The following is a 19,447-nucleotide window of genomic DNA, read 5'->3' as shown; positions in this document are numbered from 1 at the left end:
CGGGAAAATTCTCCGCCACAACCTCCACTTGCCTTGAAGGGCTTCTCTTCTGTGGGTTGAGAAGCTACCTGCACGTGTCCCTCACCATCCTGTCTAAAGGGGCTTCTCAGTCCCCCACGGTCCCCCACAGCCACTTTCTCAGACTTCTATGTCCTTACAGCGTTTAGCACCATTTATCTGTGTCCTTGGTCTTTGTCTCCCTGATAGATGGTTCCCCTCATGATGAAGGGATCTGGCTCACACCTTATCCAGGCCTCACTGTGTGCCAGGACCCCCACCCCACATTGCCAGAACCTTCTGTGGGGTATCCCAGAGAAGCACAAGATGGAGCTGGTTTGTAGGAACGTGGGAAGCAGTGAGTTTCCTGGAAAGTTGCGAGTGTCCTCTGGGAAATGGTCGTGAAACCTCAAGCGCAGCCGCAGGCGATGGAGCAGAGGGATGTTCTGACGTCCAGCTCTTCTGGAGTCATTGTTGATTTCTTCAATGACATCCTTGGCAAAGGACACCTTTGGAGGGCTTTGCTTGGCTCAGGCTTTGTGGCGCCAACACCAACATCTCCCTGGAGTGTCCAACTTTGACCCCCCCCAGAGAGGACCTTGAGCCCCCGCCAGAGCCACTGAGGCAGGAGGGAGTGGTGAGCAAGCAGGGGCTGAGGGACGGACCGACAGAAGCGACCATGCGCAGGCAGCCTGGCAGGTAAGCTCTTCTGCCCTAATGTGGAGCTTGGGGCACAGAGAATCCAGATCAGTGTCTGCTAATTTCCTTTTAATTTTTTTCTGCTTTATTTTTATCACAGTAAAACTCCCATAAAAAGTTAACCATTTTAAAGGGTAAAATTCAGTGGCATTTAGCATGTCCACAGTGTTGTGTGACCATCACTACTATCTTGTTTCAAAACATTTTCATCACCCCAGAAGGAGACCCCATACCCATTAGCAGTCATTTCCCACTCGCTCATTCCCCCAGCCCTGGAAAACCGCAAATCCACTTTCTATTGCTATGGATTTGCTGTCCTGAACATTTCATGTATCATGTTCATCCATGTTGGAGCATGTGTCATACTTCATTCCTTTTTATTGTCAAATAAGATTCCATCATATGGCTATAGCACGTTTTGTTTACCCACACATCCATGGCTGGTCATCTGGGGTGTTTCCACCTTCTGGCTGTGAACGTATGTGTGCAGATTTTTGTTTGAACGCCTGTTTTCAGTTCTTTGGGGTATGTCACAAGGAGTGGAATTGCTGGTCATATTGCAATTTTATGTTTAACTCTTTGAGGAACCACCAAACTGTTTCCCACAGCAGCCGCACCATTTTACGTTCCCACCAGCAGCTTCTGGGGTTCAGTTTCCCCACATCCTCGCCAACACTTGTTTTTCTCTGTTTTGTTTTTAATTCTAGCCATCCTAGTGGGCGTGAAGTGGTGTCTCATTGTGGTTTGCATCTGCATTTCCCTGGTGACTAATGATGCTGAGGCTTTTTTCATGTGCTCGTTGGCCATTTATAATCTTCTTTGAAGAACTGTCCGTTCAAGTCCTTTGGCCATTTTTAAATTGTTGTATTTTTTCTCGTTGAGTTGCAAGAGTTCTTTATATATTCTGCCCTTCCGATATTCATGCCTCCTTATTTTTATATAATTCAAACTGGCAGAAAAATTGCGAGAATAGTACAAGACGCTTCTATATACTCTTTGCCCCAAATCACCGAAGGATTGCATGTTGCCCGTTTGCTTCAGATTCTGTAATATGTTCATAACTGGGTGTTTGTGACACTGTTGGTGCTGCAGAGGAGCAGTCGTGCCTGGTGGATGAATGTTCTCTGTGGGCCGGTGCTTGCTCTGTGCCCCTCCAGTGAGCTCGGTTAGCCCTGGCACGTGCTGCTGTGGTCTCCATTCACAGATGGGGAGCAGAGGCCTTGGAAGGACAGAGTAATTTGCTTCGGCCACCCAGGAAAGCAGGAGTGGCACCTCAGCCTCAGGATCCATGCGTCCTGGCAGAATGTATTCCAGCCTGGTGAGTTTTGTTTTTTTCTTTTAACTTTGTGTGCATGTGTGCATGTGTGCATGTGTGTGTGTGTACATACAGAAACAGTCATAAATCATATACAGATATTTTAGCAGTGACTATAAGCCAGCATCTTGACTCCACTTTGTTTTCTATAACATGGTCAGCTCTATGGGGTCGGGGGCAGCAGTTTTGCCCCTTTACTAGGGAACATCTGGGGAGGCCAGCTGGGAGGATACTACTGGTATATAGTGGGTAGAGACTAGGGATGCTGCTAAACACCCTACAGTGCACAGGACAGTCCCCACCACAGGGAAGAATCTGGCTCCAGATGTCAACAGTGCCAAGGAGGAAAAGTCCTGCCATACAGCATGCTGGCAGGGAGGGGTACAACCTGCTGCATTGGTGTGTTCCCAGCTCCTGGGACACTGTCTAGCACAAGCAATGGCTGGGGGATGAGCAGCATCTCAGGGACAGGTGCTGTGGCAGGTGCTGGGGTCTGTATAACCAGGGCAGGGCAGTCTGGAGCCAGGAGGCAGGTGACTCAGATCACGGACATGAAGGAGGCCCAGCAAAGCCATCGGACAAGGAGCACCGGGCAGGTGTGCGGGAGCATCCATGTGTCCTTTCAGTGACAGCTCATTGAGCTCCTTCCATGGGCCAGGTGCATAGCAGATGAGAAAGAAAATGAAACCAAAAACCACACAGTCCCTGCCCCGAAGGTGCTTACCACTCACTGGGAGAGTCAGGCATCGTCAGAAAGAAATGTCACTCATTCCTTCGGGGTTGCATGGGTCCTGTCAAGCTGAGGTACCTCGAGCCATGAAAGCCTTTTCTTGGGAACTGAGCTGTCCTGAAGATTGGGGAAAGTTTCTGGAAGGAAGGGACTGACTGTTTTGCTGAGAGTGGCAATAAGAGGAAGGCTTAACAAATTTACTTGGCAAAAAAAACACCCAAAAATAAAAAAGCAGGGAAGAGTGTCTCAGGGAGCTGGAACAGCATATGCAAAGGCCCCACTGCAAAGAGTGCGTGGTGAGTGCACATGTGGGGAAGGCCAGTGTGCTGGGGCAGGGACAAGTGGGAACAAGAGGGACATGCAGCCCTGAGATCAGGGTGAGGCCAAATTTGTCTGGCTTCCTTAGAATCAGTGGGGGGACATTGGAACTGACCAGTTCTGATTTAATTGAATCAGGTTCTGATTCATTTGGCCTGAGATGGACCTGGATATCCCTCAGGTGATGCTCAGGTACAGCCGGTTCAGAAAGGCTGAGCCTTGCCAGGCCCTCGGTGTTGCACATCCTCATTCTCCAGGGCCTAAGAGGGCCTGGCAAGGCTTTCGGCTAGGGAGGAGAGGAAGGGAAGGGGTTTCACACTCAGATCTGTGTTTGGGGAAAAAACAGAAATAAATGACTGAGTCACAAAACCCACGTTGGGGGTCGATCCAGGTCCTGAGCTTAAAATCAAGAGATGCCCAGTAAAGGCCCAGTCCCGCAGCTGGCACGGCCATGTCTGCTGGAGGGTCCATGTCTCAGCTAGGGATAGTAGGGGCAGAGCAGGGCCAGCCTGACTTGGATCTTAGTGCACTTGACTTTGTGGCTTCCTACTGCTTGAAAAGAGCCCTTTTGCCTGCAGCAATCACGAATGGCAAAACGAAGCGTGGGATGTCATGCTGGCCAGTGATGAGGAGTCAGTCCCTGGGTGGCCCTGGACGGGTCACTCTGGGGTCGGGGAAGGAGGAGAGCAGGCTCCTGGAGTCTGGGAAGGAAGCTGGGAATCCCGACTGGGAGGTCAGTCAACTGCGTGTGCAGGGGGAGAGGACATCAGTGGAGGTCGGCAACCGGACGGCAGGGGTGAGCTGAGGTCGAGGTCTGGCTCTCCAGAGCAAGGCGGCCCAGGGAGCATCTGTTTTCATTCACAGCCTGGAACAGGGCTGAGGGGCCCTTTCCACATCCGCCTTCCCTGCTCTTTGCAGAGGACACAGTGGGGAGGGAACCATCATGAATCAGGCACCTCCCCAGTGCTGAGTGGCCTTTGGGCTTGTCCACACTATCTCATTGAATCTTCCAGGCTTCCTGGCTCACAAGACCAAAGGCCCACCTGAGCTCATACAGCGCAGTGATTGGACATGGGCCCGACTCCTCTGACAGGCACAGCACGCAGTTTCTAGGGCCCATGAGACTTTGTGGGGCCCAGGAAATTGTTTTAATTTCTCTTAAAGTCAGAAGGAAAAAAGGATATAATCCAGCCTGGACTATATGTGTCCTTTTTAATCAATGCATTTGTAAGTGATTGTTGTTAATGTGGTTTTTTTTTTTTAATAGAGGAAGGGACCCACGAAGGCAAAATGCCTAGAGCCAGTAGAATAACGTGGCTGTCTCTGGACGGTGGTACCACCCGGCTGCTCAAGTGCAGCCCCCACTGACGGTCAGCCTGCCTGCCCGCTCCTCCTCGGTCCTCCCACCAGCATGCCCGAACACTTGTCTGTCTGGATCCAAGGCCCTTTCTCTTTCTACAGTCTCATCTTTTGGTCCTCAGCTCCACGATCCCTTCCCCAGGGAACCATCTGCTAGGCCCTGTTCTCTACCATGTGCCAGCTCCTGTTGTACCTCGGACCTTCCTTTCAAAGCGTAATGGTTTTCAAGCACAGGCTCTGAAAGCAAATGTTTGGGTTCAAATCCCAGCTCTGCCACTTATCAGCTGTGTACAGTTGGCAAATTCTTGATCTCTCTGACCCTCGTTCCTTGTCTGTAAGATGGGGATAGCGAAAGCACCTGCCTGACAGAGTTTTGATAGATTAAATAAGTGAATATTTTTAAACCACTCGGTTGCTAATCTGAGATTTAGTTTCCTTATCTGTAAAAGAGAACGATGATGGCACTTACCTAGTAGAGTTGTGATCGATTGAATAAGTGATTATTTTTAAAGCCCTAAAAACCATGCCTGACAGTGAAAATTGTTATCTAATTATTTAGTAAAAACACTGTTTGTTCCAATCCTACTCCTACACTAGGTGGTAAACCCAGAGGGGCAGAGACTGGGCTTGATTTTTCAATCCCTGGTGTCCGTGGGCCTAGCACATAGTAGACATTTAAATGTTTGAATGAATGAATGTACCGTCCTCCTCCTTCTTATGCCAGTATCTTTCTCTGCTGGATGTCATTCACACTTTAGTATGAAGTATGAATTAATGCCACCTGTCCCGTTTCCTAGGGCACTTATTTGCCTGATCTTTTCACCACAGAAAAAGAATGTTCTGCCTCCCTGGTGAAGGGATGTGAAGCCTTGGTGATCATGTGGGGGAGTTTTGTTGAGGGCAAAGGAGCAGAATGTTTTCCCAGACCCTATAACTATGAGCCCTGTCCTCTGCCTCCTTAGAGTGAGACCCTAAGCACTTATCCCCTTTATATTTTCCTCCTTTTTTCTGAGAGAGAGAAGCCTTTGGCAGACAGCAGCTGTCAGACTCCAGCGGGCAGGCCTCACCAGCGGGCCCTCAGAGCAGAGGAGATGAAAGGCCTGGCCGGCTCCAAGGCTTTCCCAGAGGAAACCCCACCCACAGATCTGCAGGAATTGCACTAACAGGTTGGTGGGTCCCCAAGGGGACAGCCCACTGAGATGGGATCAAGTTCAGGTTTCCAGAGCTCAGATAAACTCAAAGGGCCTCCACCACTTGGAACATAAAGTTCTGAGGCCTGGCAGGAACCCAGGAAGGGGTTATGGCCCTGAAATTATGACAGAACCAGGCCCTGGCTGGCAACCCCGGGTCCCAGCTGGGAGTATGCAGCCTGGCTGTCAGGCTGAATCCTGCCTCACACCGGATCAAAGGAATGCCGCTGGTTTCCCGGGTCGATTGTTCTGTGTTTATTTCTTCTCTTGGAGTCTTTCCTCCTCCCACACAAAACCTGCAGGGTTGCCGGGTCCCTGCGAAGCTACCCTTCTTGTCCTGAAGACTCTGGAGGGTTGTTTTATAAGTTGACATTTGCAGGAAATTAACTGAGGGGTCACAGCTCAGCACCCTGGATCCCTGTGTTTCAAATCCTGCTACAGAACTGATATCTCAATTGAACAATGTTTATTGAGCACATAATGTGTGCCAAGTCCTGTGCCATGTACTGAGAAAAGTTCTTTGGAGTTCAGTCACTAGCTGGGACTTTGGAAAATGCACCTAATTTTTGTGGCCTTCCATCTCTTTGTCTGCAGAACAAGGATGATTCCTTGTAGGGTCATGATGACTACGTTTATCCTGTGTATCAGGACGGTGCTTACCGAGTGCAGATGCGGGCCAGGCCCGTGCAAGGTGTGGGGGGGCAGGTGGTGAGAGGCATGTGGACTTGACCTTGCAGAGCCTGCATACTGCCTGGGGATTATGACCATCCCCTTGCTGCTGTAACCATGACCACAAATTTAATGGCTTAAGACAACACAAATCTATCATCTTAGAGTTCTGTGGAATAGAAGTTTGACATAGGTCTCACTGAGCCAAACTTAAGGTGCTGGCAGGGCTGTGTTGTCTCCAGAGGCTCTAGGGGAGAATCCGTTCCTTGCCTTTTCCAGCTTCTAGAGGCCGCCTGCATGCCTTGGCTCATGGTCCCTGCCTCCACCTGCAAATGAACCTCTCTCTCTCTCTCTCGCCTTCAGGTCTGGTCCCATCATCATCTCCTTCTCTGACTCTGACTCTCTTGTCTCCCTTTTATGAGGACCCTCATGATTACTTTGCTCCCACCTGCTTAATGCAGGATAATCTCCCTGTCTCAAGATTGTTGACTTCATCATTTCTGCAAAGTCCCTTTTGCATGTAAGGTTACATGCTCACAGGTTCTGGGGAATAGGATGTGGGCAGCTTTTAGGAAGCCTTTATTCTGTCTATACAGGGAGAGAGACAATAATAAACATAGTAAGTACATTTTTTATGGTCGGTCAGAAGGTGATAAAGCTATGCAAAAAACCGAAATAGGATAAAAGGGGTTGGGAATTTAGGGTGGTATGAAAAATGCAGGGTGTGATTTTAAAAGCCTGGTTGGGGTGATCTGCACTAAGCAAGTGACGTTTGAGCAAGACTGGAAGGAACAGAGGTGACTAAGCAGGTATCTGCGGAGGGAGCACTTGTGGGCACAGCTGGTATGAAGGCCCTGAGGTGGGAGCTGTTCAGGAAGAAGCCAGAGCACAGTGAGCGAGATGAAGAGGAGCCGGAGGTGCTGACATGAAGAGCCCCGTGCTGTGCCTAGCATATGGTAAATGCTCTGTAAAGGAGGTTCCTGTCCACTTCCCCGTGAGAGATTCAGAGACAAACAGCACACAGCACTGTCCTCAACAAGTCCCTGGTCAGATGAGGACACAGAGGCTCACCCAACTGTCTTGTACATACTGCTCATTCAACCTTCACAACTACTCTGCAAGATACGTGTATTGTTACTCTCAATTTACAGATGAGAAAACCAAAGCACAGAGAGGGTAGGTGACTTTCCCAAGGTCACACAGCCGGAAAGTCTCAGAGCAGAGGTCTAAGCCCAGGCAGGCTGGCTCCAGAGTCTGTATTTTTAATACTACTCAACATTGCCATCGCGACCTCACCCTCAGCCTTGACCTCCATGATGTCTAATATGTATACATAGAAAAAAAGAAAGGCAGCATTGTTTATCTCTGGACATTGATAATGGATACAGGTATTTTAAAGATTTTCTTTATTCTTTCCTCTATTTTCCAAATTCTCTTCCAATAAACATGAATCGTGTTCATTTTCAGGAAAAAAATACACAATACATTAACTTTTAAAGATTCTGTATTGGAGACCAGGTGTGGAGGTGGGAGTAAGGGGGGTGTTAACAGTGAAGTCAAGGCTTGAATTTGGGTGAGAAGAGGCTGAGTGTTAGAGAGGGAGTTTGATATCTTCGACCTGCCCTGCTTAACAGAAATAGAATGCAAGCCACACATGTAATTGTAAATTTTTAGTAGCCATATAAAATAGTAAAAGAAATAGGTACAATTAATTTAATAATATATTTAATTTAATATAGTCTAAACATGAACAGTTCAATGCATAATCAATATAAAAATTCCTAATAAAATATTTACATTATTTTTGTTCCATAAGTGTTCGAAATCAGGTATGTATTTAACACTTGTGACAGATCTCAGTTTGGACCAGCCACATTTTACATGCTCAGTGGTCACCTGTGACAAGTGACTGCCATGCTGGACAGTGCAGATACAGAAGGAAATCCAAGTCGCCCTCCAACAGGCAGAGGAAACGTGATGCACACGACTCACTCGAGGATACTCATGGAGCATCTGCTCTGTGCCAGGCACTGCTTCAGGTGCTGGAGATTCCAAAGTGAGAAGGAGAAGACTGCGCTGAGAAAGTGACATCTGCGCAAAGATCTGGAGGAGGTGGCAGGCGAGTGGCACAGCTGCTGGGTGGAAGAGCATTCTGGGCTCCAGGGAACAGCAAGGGCAAAGGCCTGGCATCATCCACCCAGAGGGACAGGAGCTGGTGCTCTTGGGAGAAACAGGACCACCCAAGAAGAGAGAGGAGGAAAGGAGCCGAGAACGTGGCACTGACGTTGACAGGAAACATCCATGTTTTCAGCGGAAGGTGGAAGAGAAAGAGGGTGAGGGGAGCTGTGTGGGAGGTGTTGGCTGCTTCGGCTGAGCCCAGGATGCCAGACCCCAACCGGCAGGGAGCTTCAGGAAGAGGCCTGGGTTGGGGTGGCCCCTTCTCAAGGGGTGGCCCTCAAGAACAGGGCGAGGATGGCTGTGGCCCAGGAGGTGGAACTTTTAGGATGGTACCTGAACAGCAAGCACATTTAGAGTCCTAAAGCCTCGCACAACCACAGCAGGTCCTCACGGCAAATCTACGAGTAGGTTCTAGCTCTGTACCCCATTGTACAAATGAGGAAACTGAGGCACAGAGAGGGCATGTGGCCTGTTCCAGAAAGGCCTCATAGATGGAGGGACCAGCTCTGTCCCCTCTGCTGATCACGACTGACTTTAAGTAGTGAGCAGCCTCTGCAAATGGAGGGGATCGAGGCAGCATCCCAGAGTTGAAGGAGAAGAGAGAGCAGAGTTCCCTGGACCAGGCCCTGACAATGGCTCAATAGGCATTTTCAGGACGAAGGAATGAAGGAATATTCTAGAATCTAGGCTAAGGTACAACCCGGGCTGGGACTGGGGTGGGGCAAGTGAGGCATCTACAGTACAAGTCTAAGGAGACACTCACCCTCAGGTTCATTCATTTACACGACTCTGATGTTGAAGCTTCCTTAAATTCTGCATTGCTCCGTAGCCTACACTCACTGGGTAAGTGTCCTAACTGCTCTGTGCTTGTGGATCATGGATAGTAGTATTTACAGGGCTAATATGAGATGTAAACGCACTAAAATGGGGCAGGTGCTTCAAACAGTGCCTGGCATTCAGACTATATATTTTTGCTGTTATTATCATTCACCAAAAGGCCAAGAGGGGTTGATGGTACCAGCCCAGGGCACCATGAAGGCTACCCTGCCCGCAGCTGGGAGGTGAGGGTTCCCACGGAGGGAGGAACCAGCCTTTATGGAGCATCACTGTGCTGGGCCAGGCCAGTGCCGTCTCCTGTAACCCCATGTAGGCCTGATGAGTTTGGTGCCTTTGCACGCACATTTCACAGATGAGAAAACTGAGGGGCTGTGAGCAGAAGAGGCTTTCCAGCATCTCAGACTCTTAGAGGCTGAGCAGGCACGTCCATGTCCATAGCACGAGTCCCTCCTGCCTCACCTGGTGATGAGTCACGGCGGGCAGACAAACCCGGGTTCGAGCCTCCACTCTGCTATCGCTGCGAGACCTCAGGCAAGTATTGTGCCTCTCTGACCCTGTTTCCTCATCTGCAAAATAGGCATCCAACAGTATCTGTCTTGAGGGTGCTGAGAACTGGCGAGGGAACATAAAGTTTGTGAAATGTGGCGCAGAGAGGGCTACATCCTTCCATAAAGCACATGCGAGCCGACATTTGCAGCACACTCATGTGTGTGAAATGCTTCACGTGCACGGTTTCATTTAAATCTCCCCAGAAACACGCAATGGGAGGCACTAGCCACACGCCCACATCAGAGAGAGGAAAGCAGAGCCCACCCGGCAGCATCTTCCCAACAAGCTGTTATGGGCAGACAGTTTGGCAGCCCAGCTCAGAACTTGGACAAAGTCTCAGCCGAGCCCCCACCCATCCTGCCGGCCTGCCTGCCCCCGCCTGGCCGTCAGCCCTGCAGCCGGCGCATCTCCTTGGGGAGGGGACCACCCCCGCCTGCAAGGAAGTGCTCATTATGGAGAGTGGAGAGGGACAGGACCACTCCCAGCCACGTCTCCATCTCTGAGCAAGCCCGGTGCCCCCTCCTCCTGCTGCCAGCGCTATCCCAGCTGCCTGGGCTGCAGACAGGGACTCTCCGGGGCCAGATGTTATAGGGCAAGCTAAAAATAACCTGGCAGGCCAGCCACCACTGAGGAGGGGACACGTGCTGGATGCGGACACAAGATCTGAGGGACCAGCTGAGGGGAACTAAAAAGGTCCAGCAGACCGTGCACACGTCTGGTCCCACTTACAGGCCCCAGCCAGCAAGAGGGGTCCCGCTCCTCTGAGTGTCTGGAGGGTCGCTACCCAGGGAGGAAATGCCTTTCACCAGCTGCGGGATGGGCAGCCGCAGAGGGACGGTCATCTGGGCTCTGTGCTTCCTGCTCCTTCTCCTGGAAGCCGGGTCTGCCAAGAATATCTGGAAGCGGGCACTGCATGCAAGGCTGGCTGAGAAGTCCCGCGTAAGTGCTCGGGGTGGAGAGGCTGGGGCCGCCTCTGTGGGTGGGGGGCAGTCTCCTGCGGGTGCCCTCCGCAAACGCAGCAGGGCAGGTGTCTTCCTTATCTGAGTGTGCCGGAGTTGTGTGGTGGGCAGGTGGGACTCACGGCCCTGGGAACTTTCCTTGCCTGTGGTGGCAAACGGTACACCACAAAGATGCGGGAATCATGCCTGCCTTCTGACTTGCTCCCAAAGTACATTTTCTCCTGAAAAGCAGCACCTAATCGAAGAGTCCAGGGACTTATGCTGAGTGTTTTGCCTCCACGATTAATACCCACATGTTTATGAAATGTAGTTCTGCATCCACGCACTTATTTATGCATTCAGTAAACACTGCGCAAAAACCGCCCTGGGGAAGGCACTGTGCAGGGTCCTTGGTGTGCAAGAGGAGGGTGGCATAGTTGAGTGAGGGGGGAAGTCAGGGACAGATGATGGCAGTGCAAAGGGAAGGCACAACATGGCCAGTGGTGAGAATCATGTGCCCTGGAGCCAGGTGTCTGGGTTTGAATTCAGACTGTGCTACTCACCAGCTGTGTGACTTCAGGCAAGTTGTTTGACATCTCTGAGCGCCAGCGATCTCATCCAGAAAATAGAGTGATACTTTTGACAAATATGTTTTGATCACCACTGTTTACCAGGCAGTGTCCCAGGCTGTGGGGATACAGACATCGGATCCCTGCCTGGGGAATTCATACTAAAAGGGGGCAGTAAAGAATAAATGAGATATAAAAGGAAAACGTATGGTGTGTTCAGTTTCTGAGTGCCAAGGAGAGAAATAAAGCAGGAAGCAGACGAGGAGGGGGGAGGGAGGGTGTGATTTTAGGTCACAGGGAGCACAGGTGCACAGGAGAGAGTGAGCCAGGAGGGTATCTGGACATAGAGGTTTCGAGAAGGTCACACGAGCACTCTCAGCGTACGTGTGGGATTCAATGATTCAGTACGCATAAAGTGCTCGGCACATAGTGAGTGCTCAGTGCATCCTGGCGGCTTTTAATCAAATCATTGTGGAATTGGTTGGTGCTTGTCTCCCCAGGTGGAATGCAGGATCCTCGGGGTAGGGCTGGACTCTGTTTCATTCAGTGCAGTGCTCCCGCTGCATTGTCAGCACAATAGAGTAAGTCGCTGCCCGGTACATTCTCGTGGGTGCATTATGAGCAGATGCAATGGAAGCACAGAGGGACACATGTGCAGCTCTGCCCCAGGAGAACCAGGGGAGGTTCTTCAGGGTTGGAGACATTCAGCCTAGGACTTTGAAGGATGACAAGGAGTTTGTCAGATGGAGAAGGTGGCGAGGTAATGTCACGGTGGGGAGCACAAAACTGCATTGAGGCTAATCCAGGACTCACACTCTCCAGGTTGGGCAGATGCTCACGGGAAGAAACAGGAGGCTACAGGGAGTGGAAGAGAGTGGCAGAGAGGGAAATAATGGTAGGTGTTTGGAGAAGGGAGAGCTCATAGGAGCTGGTGTAGTCACCAAAGGCTCCCTGGAGGAAGTGGAGACCCTGATGGGAGCTTGGAGAAGGATTAAGAATTAGGGGGAGGAAAGACATTCCTGGAAGAAGGCTCAGTGTGAGCTGAGGCTCAGAGGCAGAAGCAGTGCCTCTGGGAGCCCCTGAGGGGGTCAGTCCTGGCAGAGGGGAGGGCTGGTGTCTTCTCAGAGGTGTGTTTTTCTCTGGTGCAACTAGAAGATTTAATCCTCATGTGTATTTAGTACTTTGGTTCTAGGATCAAAGAGATTCCTAATACATCATCTGACTTTATCCCCACCTTGTCCCACAATGTCATGGGAGGGAAAGCCATGGCATCCACCTGAGGAGGGTTGGGGCGCTGTGCACACGGGATGGTGGGGGGTGTCTCTAGAAACATAGGCCTGGCAGCTGCATTGGTCAGGACGTGTGTGCTTAGAGTTTGCCCCTGGCTGAACAGAAGCTTTCCCCAGTTATCCTCAGACATTGGCATCCCTCCCCAGTGCCTAGACACAGGAGAGGTTCATGGGAACGAATGTTCAGAAGTTCAAAGAAAGCCCCAGAGAAAGATGGGCTGTCGACTCGTGGCTCAGAGGACAGGGAGCCTGGGCAGGGTGCCAGACCCGGAAGTTGCAACCTTAGGCAAGTTGCTGCTGCTCTCTTGGCCTCAGGTCATCCCCTAGAAAATGAAGGTGGAAGACCAGAGAACCTCCAGGGCCCTTTCAGTTCTGATTCTAATTTCCGTGCAAACATCCGAAGAGGAACTTAGGGGTAATAGTAAACAGCCCCACACCTTCTCAAGGGCAGGACTTTCCCACCTGGCACCACCCCCACTCGACCCTTGGCCTTGGCCCTGGACCCTCGAGGGCTGTGGGGTTGGGCGGAGCGAAGGAGGACAGGCCTGTGCCCAGGATTGTGCTGAAGCCGGCTTGGACCCGCTCTGGAGATCCAATTCTGCTGAACAGCCATTATTACAAAACAAATTGTAAAAACTTACAATCAAGTCATTCATATTAGAAAGGAAGGAAGCACCCCTTATTAGAAATGCATCACTTCCTAATTATTTTGCTGCATTTCATTACTATTCTCTCTGTCCCTGAGGTTCTTTATGTCTACAATCTCCGCATGGTGTACCAAGGAGCTACACACATCTCTTCCAGCTCCTCGCCCCGGGCGCCTCACCTTGGGAGCCCAAAGTCAGCTGTGGTTGGAGTATTCACACCTTGGAATTGGCCAAGGCTCCACATGGGGAGTGGCTGTCAAACCCCTGCCAGCACCTGCTGTCTGCTTCCCACCCACTCTCCTCCCTTCTCTCCTTCTCAAAGCCCCAACCCTTGGCAGAGTGACTGATGTTTAGGGAATTGCTCTCTTGGTCAGAGTGAGGCCAGTTAATTTCCTGCAGGTTGTTTACATGTCACTGTCCGAGCCAGAGAGGAAGGCACTGGCCCTGTATTCCCACGGGAGGCCCTCACGGGAGGCTTCTGATGAGCAGTCCCTGGTGTACTGCCTGCCAGCTCTGCCACCTGCAGTAAATTCCTTTTCCTTCCTGAGCCACAGGTTCCTCATCCACAGCATGGGACACAGCAGTGCCTACTTTGCAGGGTTCAGAGAAAAGACCATGGAGCCTTTAGCTCCATGCCTGGCACAGAACTGCATTCTCTACATGTGCATTGTATATATGTGAAAAAATACTAGAACCAAATATTTATAAGGAAATAAAACAGAAGCAGAATGTTTGTCCAATAACCTTTCTGAGGAGCTCGGAGTCAGTTGTGGAACTGGTGTGTTTGGCTTTTCTTTCCTGGCATTTGATGAAACTCACAAGAGCAGTCATTACTGAGCGCTTACTATGTGTTAGGCCAAATGTTTGTCCTGCGTTAATTCTTAGGGTCTTCCTGACAAACACACCAGCTGGGGCCCATTGCAGCCACCATGCTGGTGTGGGGACTGAGCAGCCCGGTGGTCCCTGCTGTGGGTCTGTTTTGCCCCCTAAGCACCCATCCAGGGCCGCTGGAAACAGTTGTTCAGTTTGCACCTGCCCAGAGGTGCCTGCCCCCAGGGCCGTGAGCAAGGAGTGCCTCTTTGTAATGCACCCTGCCAGACAGGCGCCTCTTTGCAATTCATCTGCCTGGAGGGGCCCTTTGGTGATGAGAACTAAGGCCCTGTAGGAGCCAGCAGTGGCCCTGCAACTTGCAGTCCTCGGTTTCCCAAACCTGGTTCTCCTCCCCCTGCTATTTCTGTGAGCTCTTGAGAGCCTCCCAACACGTGCCTTTATTTTTGCTGAGGTAGCAAGAGTGAGAAGCAGATGGCCTGGAGCTCTGGGCAAGACCCTCTGCCCTCATCATTCCCTGAGTTCCCACACCGCCACCTTCTACTGTAAGCACCTGTGCCTGCCAGCCTGAACAAGCAAGGAGCCGGGGAGGTGACACCCTTAGGAGCGAAGGGAGCTGGGGGACAGCAGCCCGGCTTCCTCACCCTGGGGAGGGACACCTGTGAAGAGTGTTCTGCAGGGTTTCTCCGAGGTCCCACTGGCCTGGGGCAGTCACCTATCATTAGCACTTTGGGAACTGGCTCCCTTCTTTCCTGCCTCAATTTCCCACTCTTCTCCTGGAGCTTCCTGGGATTCCCAGCACCCCCCGTCCCCCACCTCCCAGCCCCAAATGTACTATCTGTGCTCAAATCCTTGTTAGATCTGTGTTGTGGGTGGAATTATGTTCCCCCAAAACTTAGTCCAAATCCTAATCCCTAGTACCTGTTGATGTGACCCTTATCTGGAAATAGGGTCATTTTAGATGTAATTAATTAAGCTAAAATAAGGTCATGCCTGACTAGGGTGGGCCCTTAATCCAGTATGACTGGTGTCCTTATAAGAAGAGAAGAGACACAGAAACGGAGACACACAGAGAGAGAGAAGGCCATGTGAAGACAGAGGCAGAGAATGGAGGGGTGCATCCGCAAGCCAAGGGATGCTGAGGATTGTCGGCCACCACCAGAGCCAGAGAGAGGCACGGAAGAGCTTTCTCCTTTGAGCCTCCAAAAGGGAACCAAACCCTGCCAACACCTTGATCTCAGACTTCTGTTCTTCGGAGCTATAAGAGTATTAATTTCTGTTGTGTTAAGCCCCCTGGTTTGCAATGCTTTGTTATAGCAGCCATAGGAAACTCATACCGTATGCTTCTGGGAATGAACATAGTAAGCTTCTGTTGCTTGCAATCAGCAACCCTGACTGAGAGACATTTCACAGGTAGGGAAATTGAGGCCGTACAGGGAGTGACTCACTCCTACCATTCTGGCCAGGGACAGGTGAAGCTATCACTCTATCCCAGAGCCTCGAGGGCTTTCCTGGCTCCTTGAAAGATGTGAGATCCCATATCTCCTGCAGGATTCCAGCATCAAGACCACTAACATGCCCCATTGGAGGAACAGGGTTCTCAGTGGGCTCTGGAGTGCTCATGGCCAAGGTCCCCAGCAGAGCCCTGGGTCTACTTGAGTGTGGAGAGAGGAGAAGCAAAGCATGTAGGCTTGACCACACCCTGGCATCCAGCCCAGAGCCTGGCGTGGAAGGGTGGATGGCACAGATGACCTGGATAGAAGGTGGATGGAAGGCATGAAAAATAAATGCATAATGTGACTTTGCAGGTGACCTTGGGCAAACCACTTCCTCCTCTCTGGGCCCTGGCTTCCTCATCTGAGGTTCCAGTCCTGAAATTCCTGGTGAAATGAGCAAGGAGAGAAGCATCCTAGGTCCCTGTGTGGTCGTAATCTGGGAGCGTGCATGCAAGAGCAAGGCAGGAAAGCAGAAGGAAAACCCCGCACGAATGCTCACAGCAGCACTGTTCACACAGTCACTGGTGGAGAAGACCGGATGTCCATTAGTTGAGCAAAGGGTATGCAAAATGTGGCCTGCCCATCAGCGGAATATTGTTCAGGCATAAAAGGACTGAAGTTTTGACACATGCCACAATGTGCACAGATGAATCTTGACATTTATACTAGGTGAAGGAAGCCAGTTACAAAGGCCCCATAGGGTATGGTACTGTTTGTATGAAATGCCCAGGATAGTCAAATCCACAGAGACAGAAAGCAGATCAGGGGCTGAGGGAGGGGACGCAGTGGGTGACTGCTAATGAGAACAGAATTTCTGCTTGGGATGTAAAAGGTTTAGAAATAGGTAGAAATATGTTTGCACAACAATGTGAGTCTAATTAATGCTATGAATCGTACACTTGAAAATGGTTAAAATAGCAAATTTAATGTTATATATATTTTATCACAATAATTTTTTTAAAAGGCAGCGGAACCCCAAGGTACTCCTTAGGAATTCTTTGAAGGTGCACGAAATCTACGTGAGCTGCAGAGGGGTGGTGGCCCTCTGTGTGTCCCCAGCACCCTGTGGCAGGCATTCAGCAAGTGCCTGCTCACCATGCTGACTCTGCTCATGCGACAAATAGGCTTCACGCTCAGCTCCCGAGGGCTTTCTGTGAATGCCCCGTTTCGATTTCCCTTACGTGCTTTCACAACATCCTGACTTTTTCTTCATGGCATTTAGCTCCATTATTATTATCGGCATGGTTTATTTTTTATTGTGGCTCTGTTTTGTTTTCCACTAACTAGTTTTGCAGATGACGAAAAGAAGCAATTAGTTTGCTTTATCTGCGTGATGTTTTGTATGGTGTCTGTCCCTTGTCCTGGAACTGAGCCGTGTGAAGACAGGAACAATGTCTTCTGGTTCAACTCGGCACTCCCCATATCCAGCCCAGTGCCTGAAATGTAGTAGGCCTGGGAATAATAAATTGACTATTAAAGGAATGAGTAAATTATGATGGAAAGATCTAGAAGGCTTTCAGGTGCACTGATTGACAACAACCTTGATTAAAGGAGTTTGTTGAATTTGCAGTCTTGTGAGATTCTGACTTTTTTACTGCCCCCCAAGGGAGTCCCATTACCCTTGCACCAAATTCTGCTCCCAGAGCCCAGTGCTGAGGTCCCAGAGCATCAGGAAATGGCATTTATCAATGCACACTGAACCCTAAGCCCTCTGTTCCAGGGAGAGACATATTTTTAGGTCTTTGACGTCCAAATTCCAGAGCAAGAGCATGTAATGCTTAGAGGAACATTGGCTTTCTTCCTCCACCAAGCAAACCAGTCCTGGGGTGCATTTTTATTGGTTTGGCTGTTAAGTTGCTGGAACATTCCAAAGAAGGAAGGGTAAAGCTCTTGCACGCAGAATGATGGGGGTGGTGAGAGCTGAGGGAGGGATGTGGGTAAATTGAGGGCAGCTTTAGAGATTGAATTCTTTTTCCCTAAATGGAAATGGCTTAAAAATATTTTTCTGATTATTAAAATAGTGACATTTGCTATAAAAGAAAATTCAGACAATACAGAAAGTGATAAATAAGTAAAAACGATCTAAATTCTTCCTCTAAGATGTAAGCTCTGTTGATGTTTTGGGGTATGTGTTTCTAGACTTCTTCATGAAGTGGTTATGCTTGCACACAGCACACGTGTTTTTCTTAGTGTTATTTTATTTATACTGTTCAAATTTTTTTATTGAGATGAATTTCACATGATACAAGATTAACCATTTTAAAGCAGTTAGTACATTTGCAGCGTTGTCCAACCACCACCTCAGTCTACTTCCAAAACATTTCCATCACCCCAAAAGGAGAACCATTAAGCAGTTGCTCCCAATCCCCCAGCCCCTAGAAACCACCAATCTGCTTTCTGCCTTTGTGGTTTTGCCATTTATTAGAAGTGGAATCATACACTATGTGGTATGTTGTGTCTGGCTTGTCAATACTGTCCTATATCTTGTGTTTTCACTTAGTAATACACGGTAAGTTTGTTAATATGGCAGATCCACATTCTCTTTTCAAAGTCCTGTGTGCTATTCCGACGTACAATGTACCTTTATGTATTTATTCAGCGTCCTTTGGCTGCACATCTAGATTGTTTGCTTTAGTTGAATCTAGACTTGGACTTGCCAAATTGGCTTCCCTCTGAAGGAGCCCAGAACTGGTGCTTCTTTAACCTGCTTCCTGAGGACCTCAGGAGCAGGACGGCTTTGCAAATCTATAGAGGCCTCTGAAAATACCTCCCCGAGGAATGAAAAAATACCCACCAGGTCAAAACCTTAAGGAAATCATTTTTATCCAAGTAAGGCCTGCAGAACTGGAACGTTCTTGTCTGAGTTGTACCATGAATTTATGTTTGGCAGCTATTTTGAGATAGACTTACTATACAATCCCTTAGCAGGAATGAAAATAAAAGATGAAAATCATGGGTTGCTCTGTGATTTCCAGGAAGGATCTTGTCAGTCTGGGGTGAGTGGTCTCATTTCTCAGAGGAATTTAATGTGCTGTTATTTTATTTTCGGCTGAGCAGCAGTGTAAGTGGGAGGGAAGGGCTTGCTGCCGCTGCAGAGCAGGGGCCAGGCCAGGCTCAGTTTTTTCTAGAATGTGTATGGGGGAAGACAGCAGTTATGTGACTATGTCCTGAGCAGGGCTGGTCCCCAGGAGGGCAGGAGGCAGGGGTGTGTGAGAGGGAGGGGCCCCAGACTGAGGGACCAGGAGGAAATTCACTGGCAATGTTGGGAAGCAGCTCCTCAGGCCCAGGCTCCCAGGGCAGGAAAGCTCTGGAGGAGTCAGACAGACACAGGTTCAAATCCTACCTCTGCTGCTTGAGAGCTGCATAAGCCTGGGCACATGCCCTTAATTTCTCTATGCCTCAGTTTCCTCATCAGTAAAGTGGGTTAATAATAGCAGCAGTCTCAGAGGCTTTTACTGAGGATTCAATATCTGAGGACCTAGCTTGGCACTGGTGCACATGCTGCCTCCCTGCCATCACCATGAATCAGACAGCCCATGTTCTAAGCCAGGCACTTCCCTGTTCAGTGACTATGTGCCTCAGTGGACTCACCTATAAAATGGGGAGAGCGAGATTGACCACCCTAAGGGGTTCTGCACACACCCCTTTCTCTTAGGAACTCAGAGTTGCTGGCCCTGGTCCAATCCAGCAATGATGGGTTATCAAATCCCACATCTCATTGTTGCTTGTGGGTTTCTCATATGTGTCCCCAGCTGGACCAGAGATCTTTGGGGCAGGGACGAGCTCTTAGGTTTCTTTTGCATCCACCTGATCATTGAACCTAAAGCTTTGGAGTTGGT

The 19,447-nt window shown here is 49.8% G+C and overlaps 1 protein-coding gene across 2 annotated transcripts in view; it reads left to right on the top strand.

Moving 5' to 3' along the window:
* Window positions 1-10,545: 10,545 nt before the first annotated feature.
* Window positions 10,546-19,447, top strand: part of WFDC1 (WAP four-disulfide core domain 1) — a 29,219-nt gene continuing 20,317 nt past the window's right edge. For both annotated transcript variants that reach the window (XM_063112821.1, XM_063112822.1), the window contains exon 1: window positions 10,546-10,780. In XM_063112821.1, the coding sequence (XP_062968891.1) occupies window positions 10,637-10,780 (144 nt within the window). In that variant the 5' untranslated portion in view covers window positions 10,546-10,636. The remainder of the gene's footprint in view (window positions 10,781-19,447) is intronic.

This window comes from Cynocephalus volans, chromosome 10, assembly GCF_027409185.1.
Source record: "Cynocephalus volans isolate mCynVol1 chromosome 10, mCynVol1.pri, whole genome shotgun sequence".
Classification (NCBI taxonomy): Eukaryota; Metazoa; Chordata; class Mammalia; order Dermoptera; family Cynocephalidae; genus Cynocephalus; species Cynocephalus volans.
This window is presented reverse-complemented; position numbering and strand designations above follow the sequence as displayed.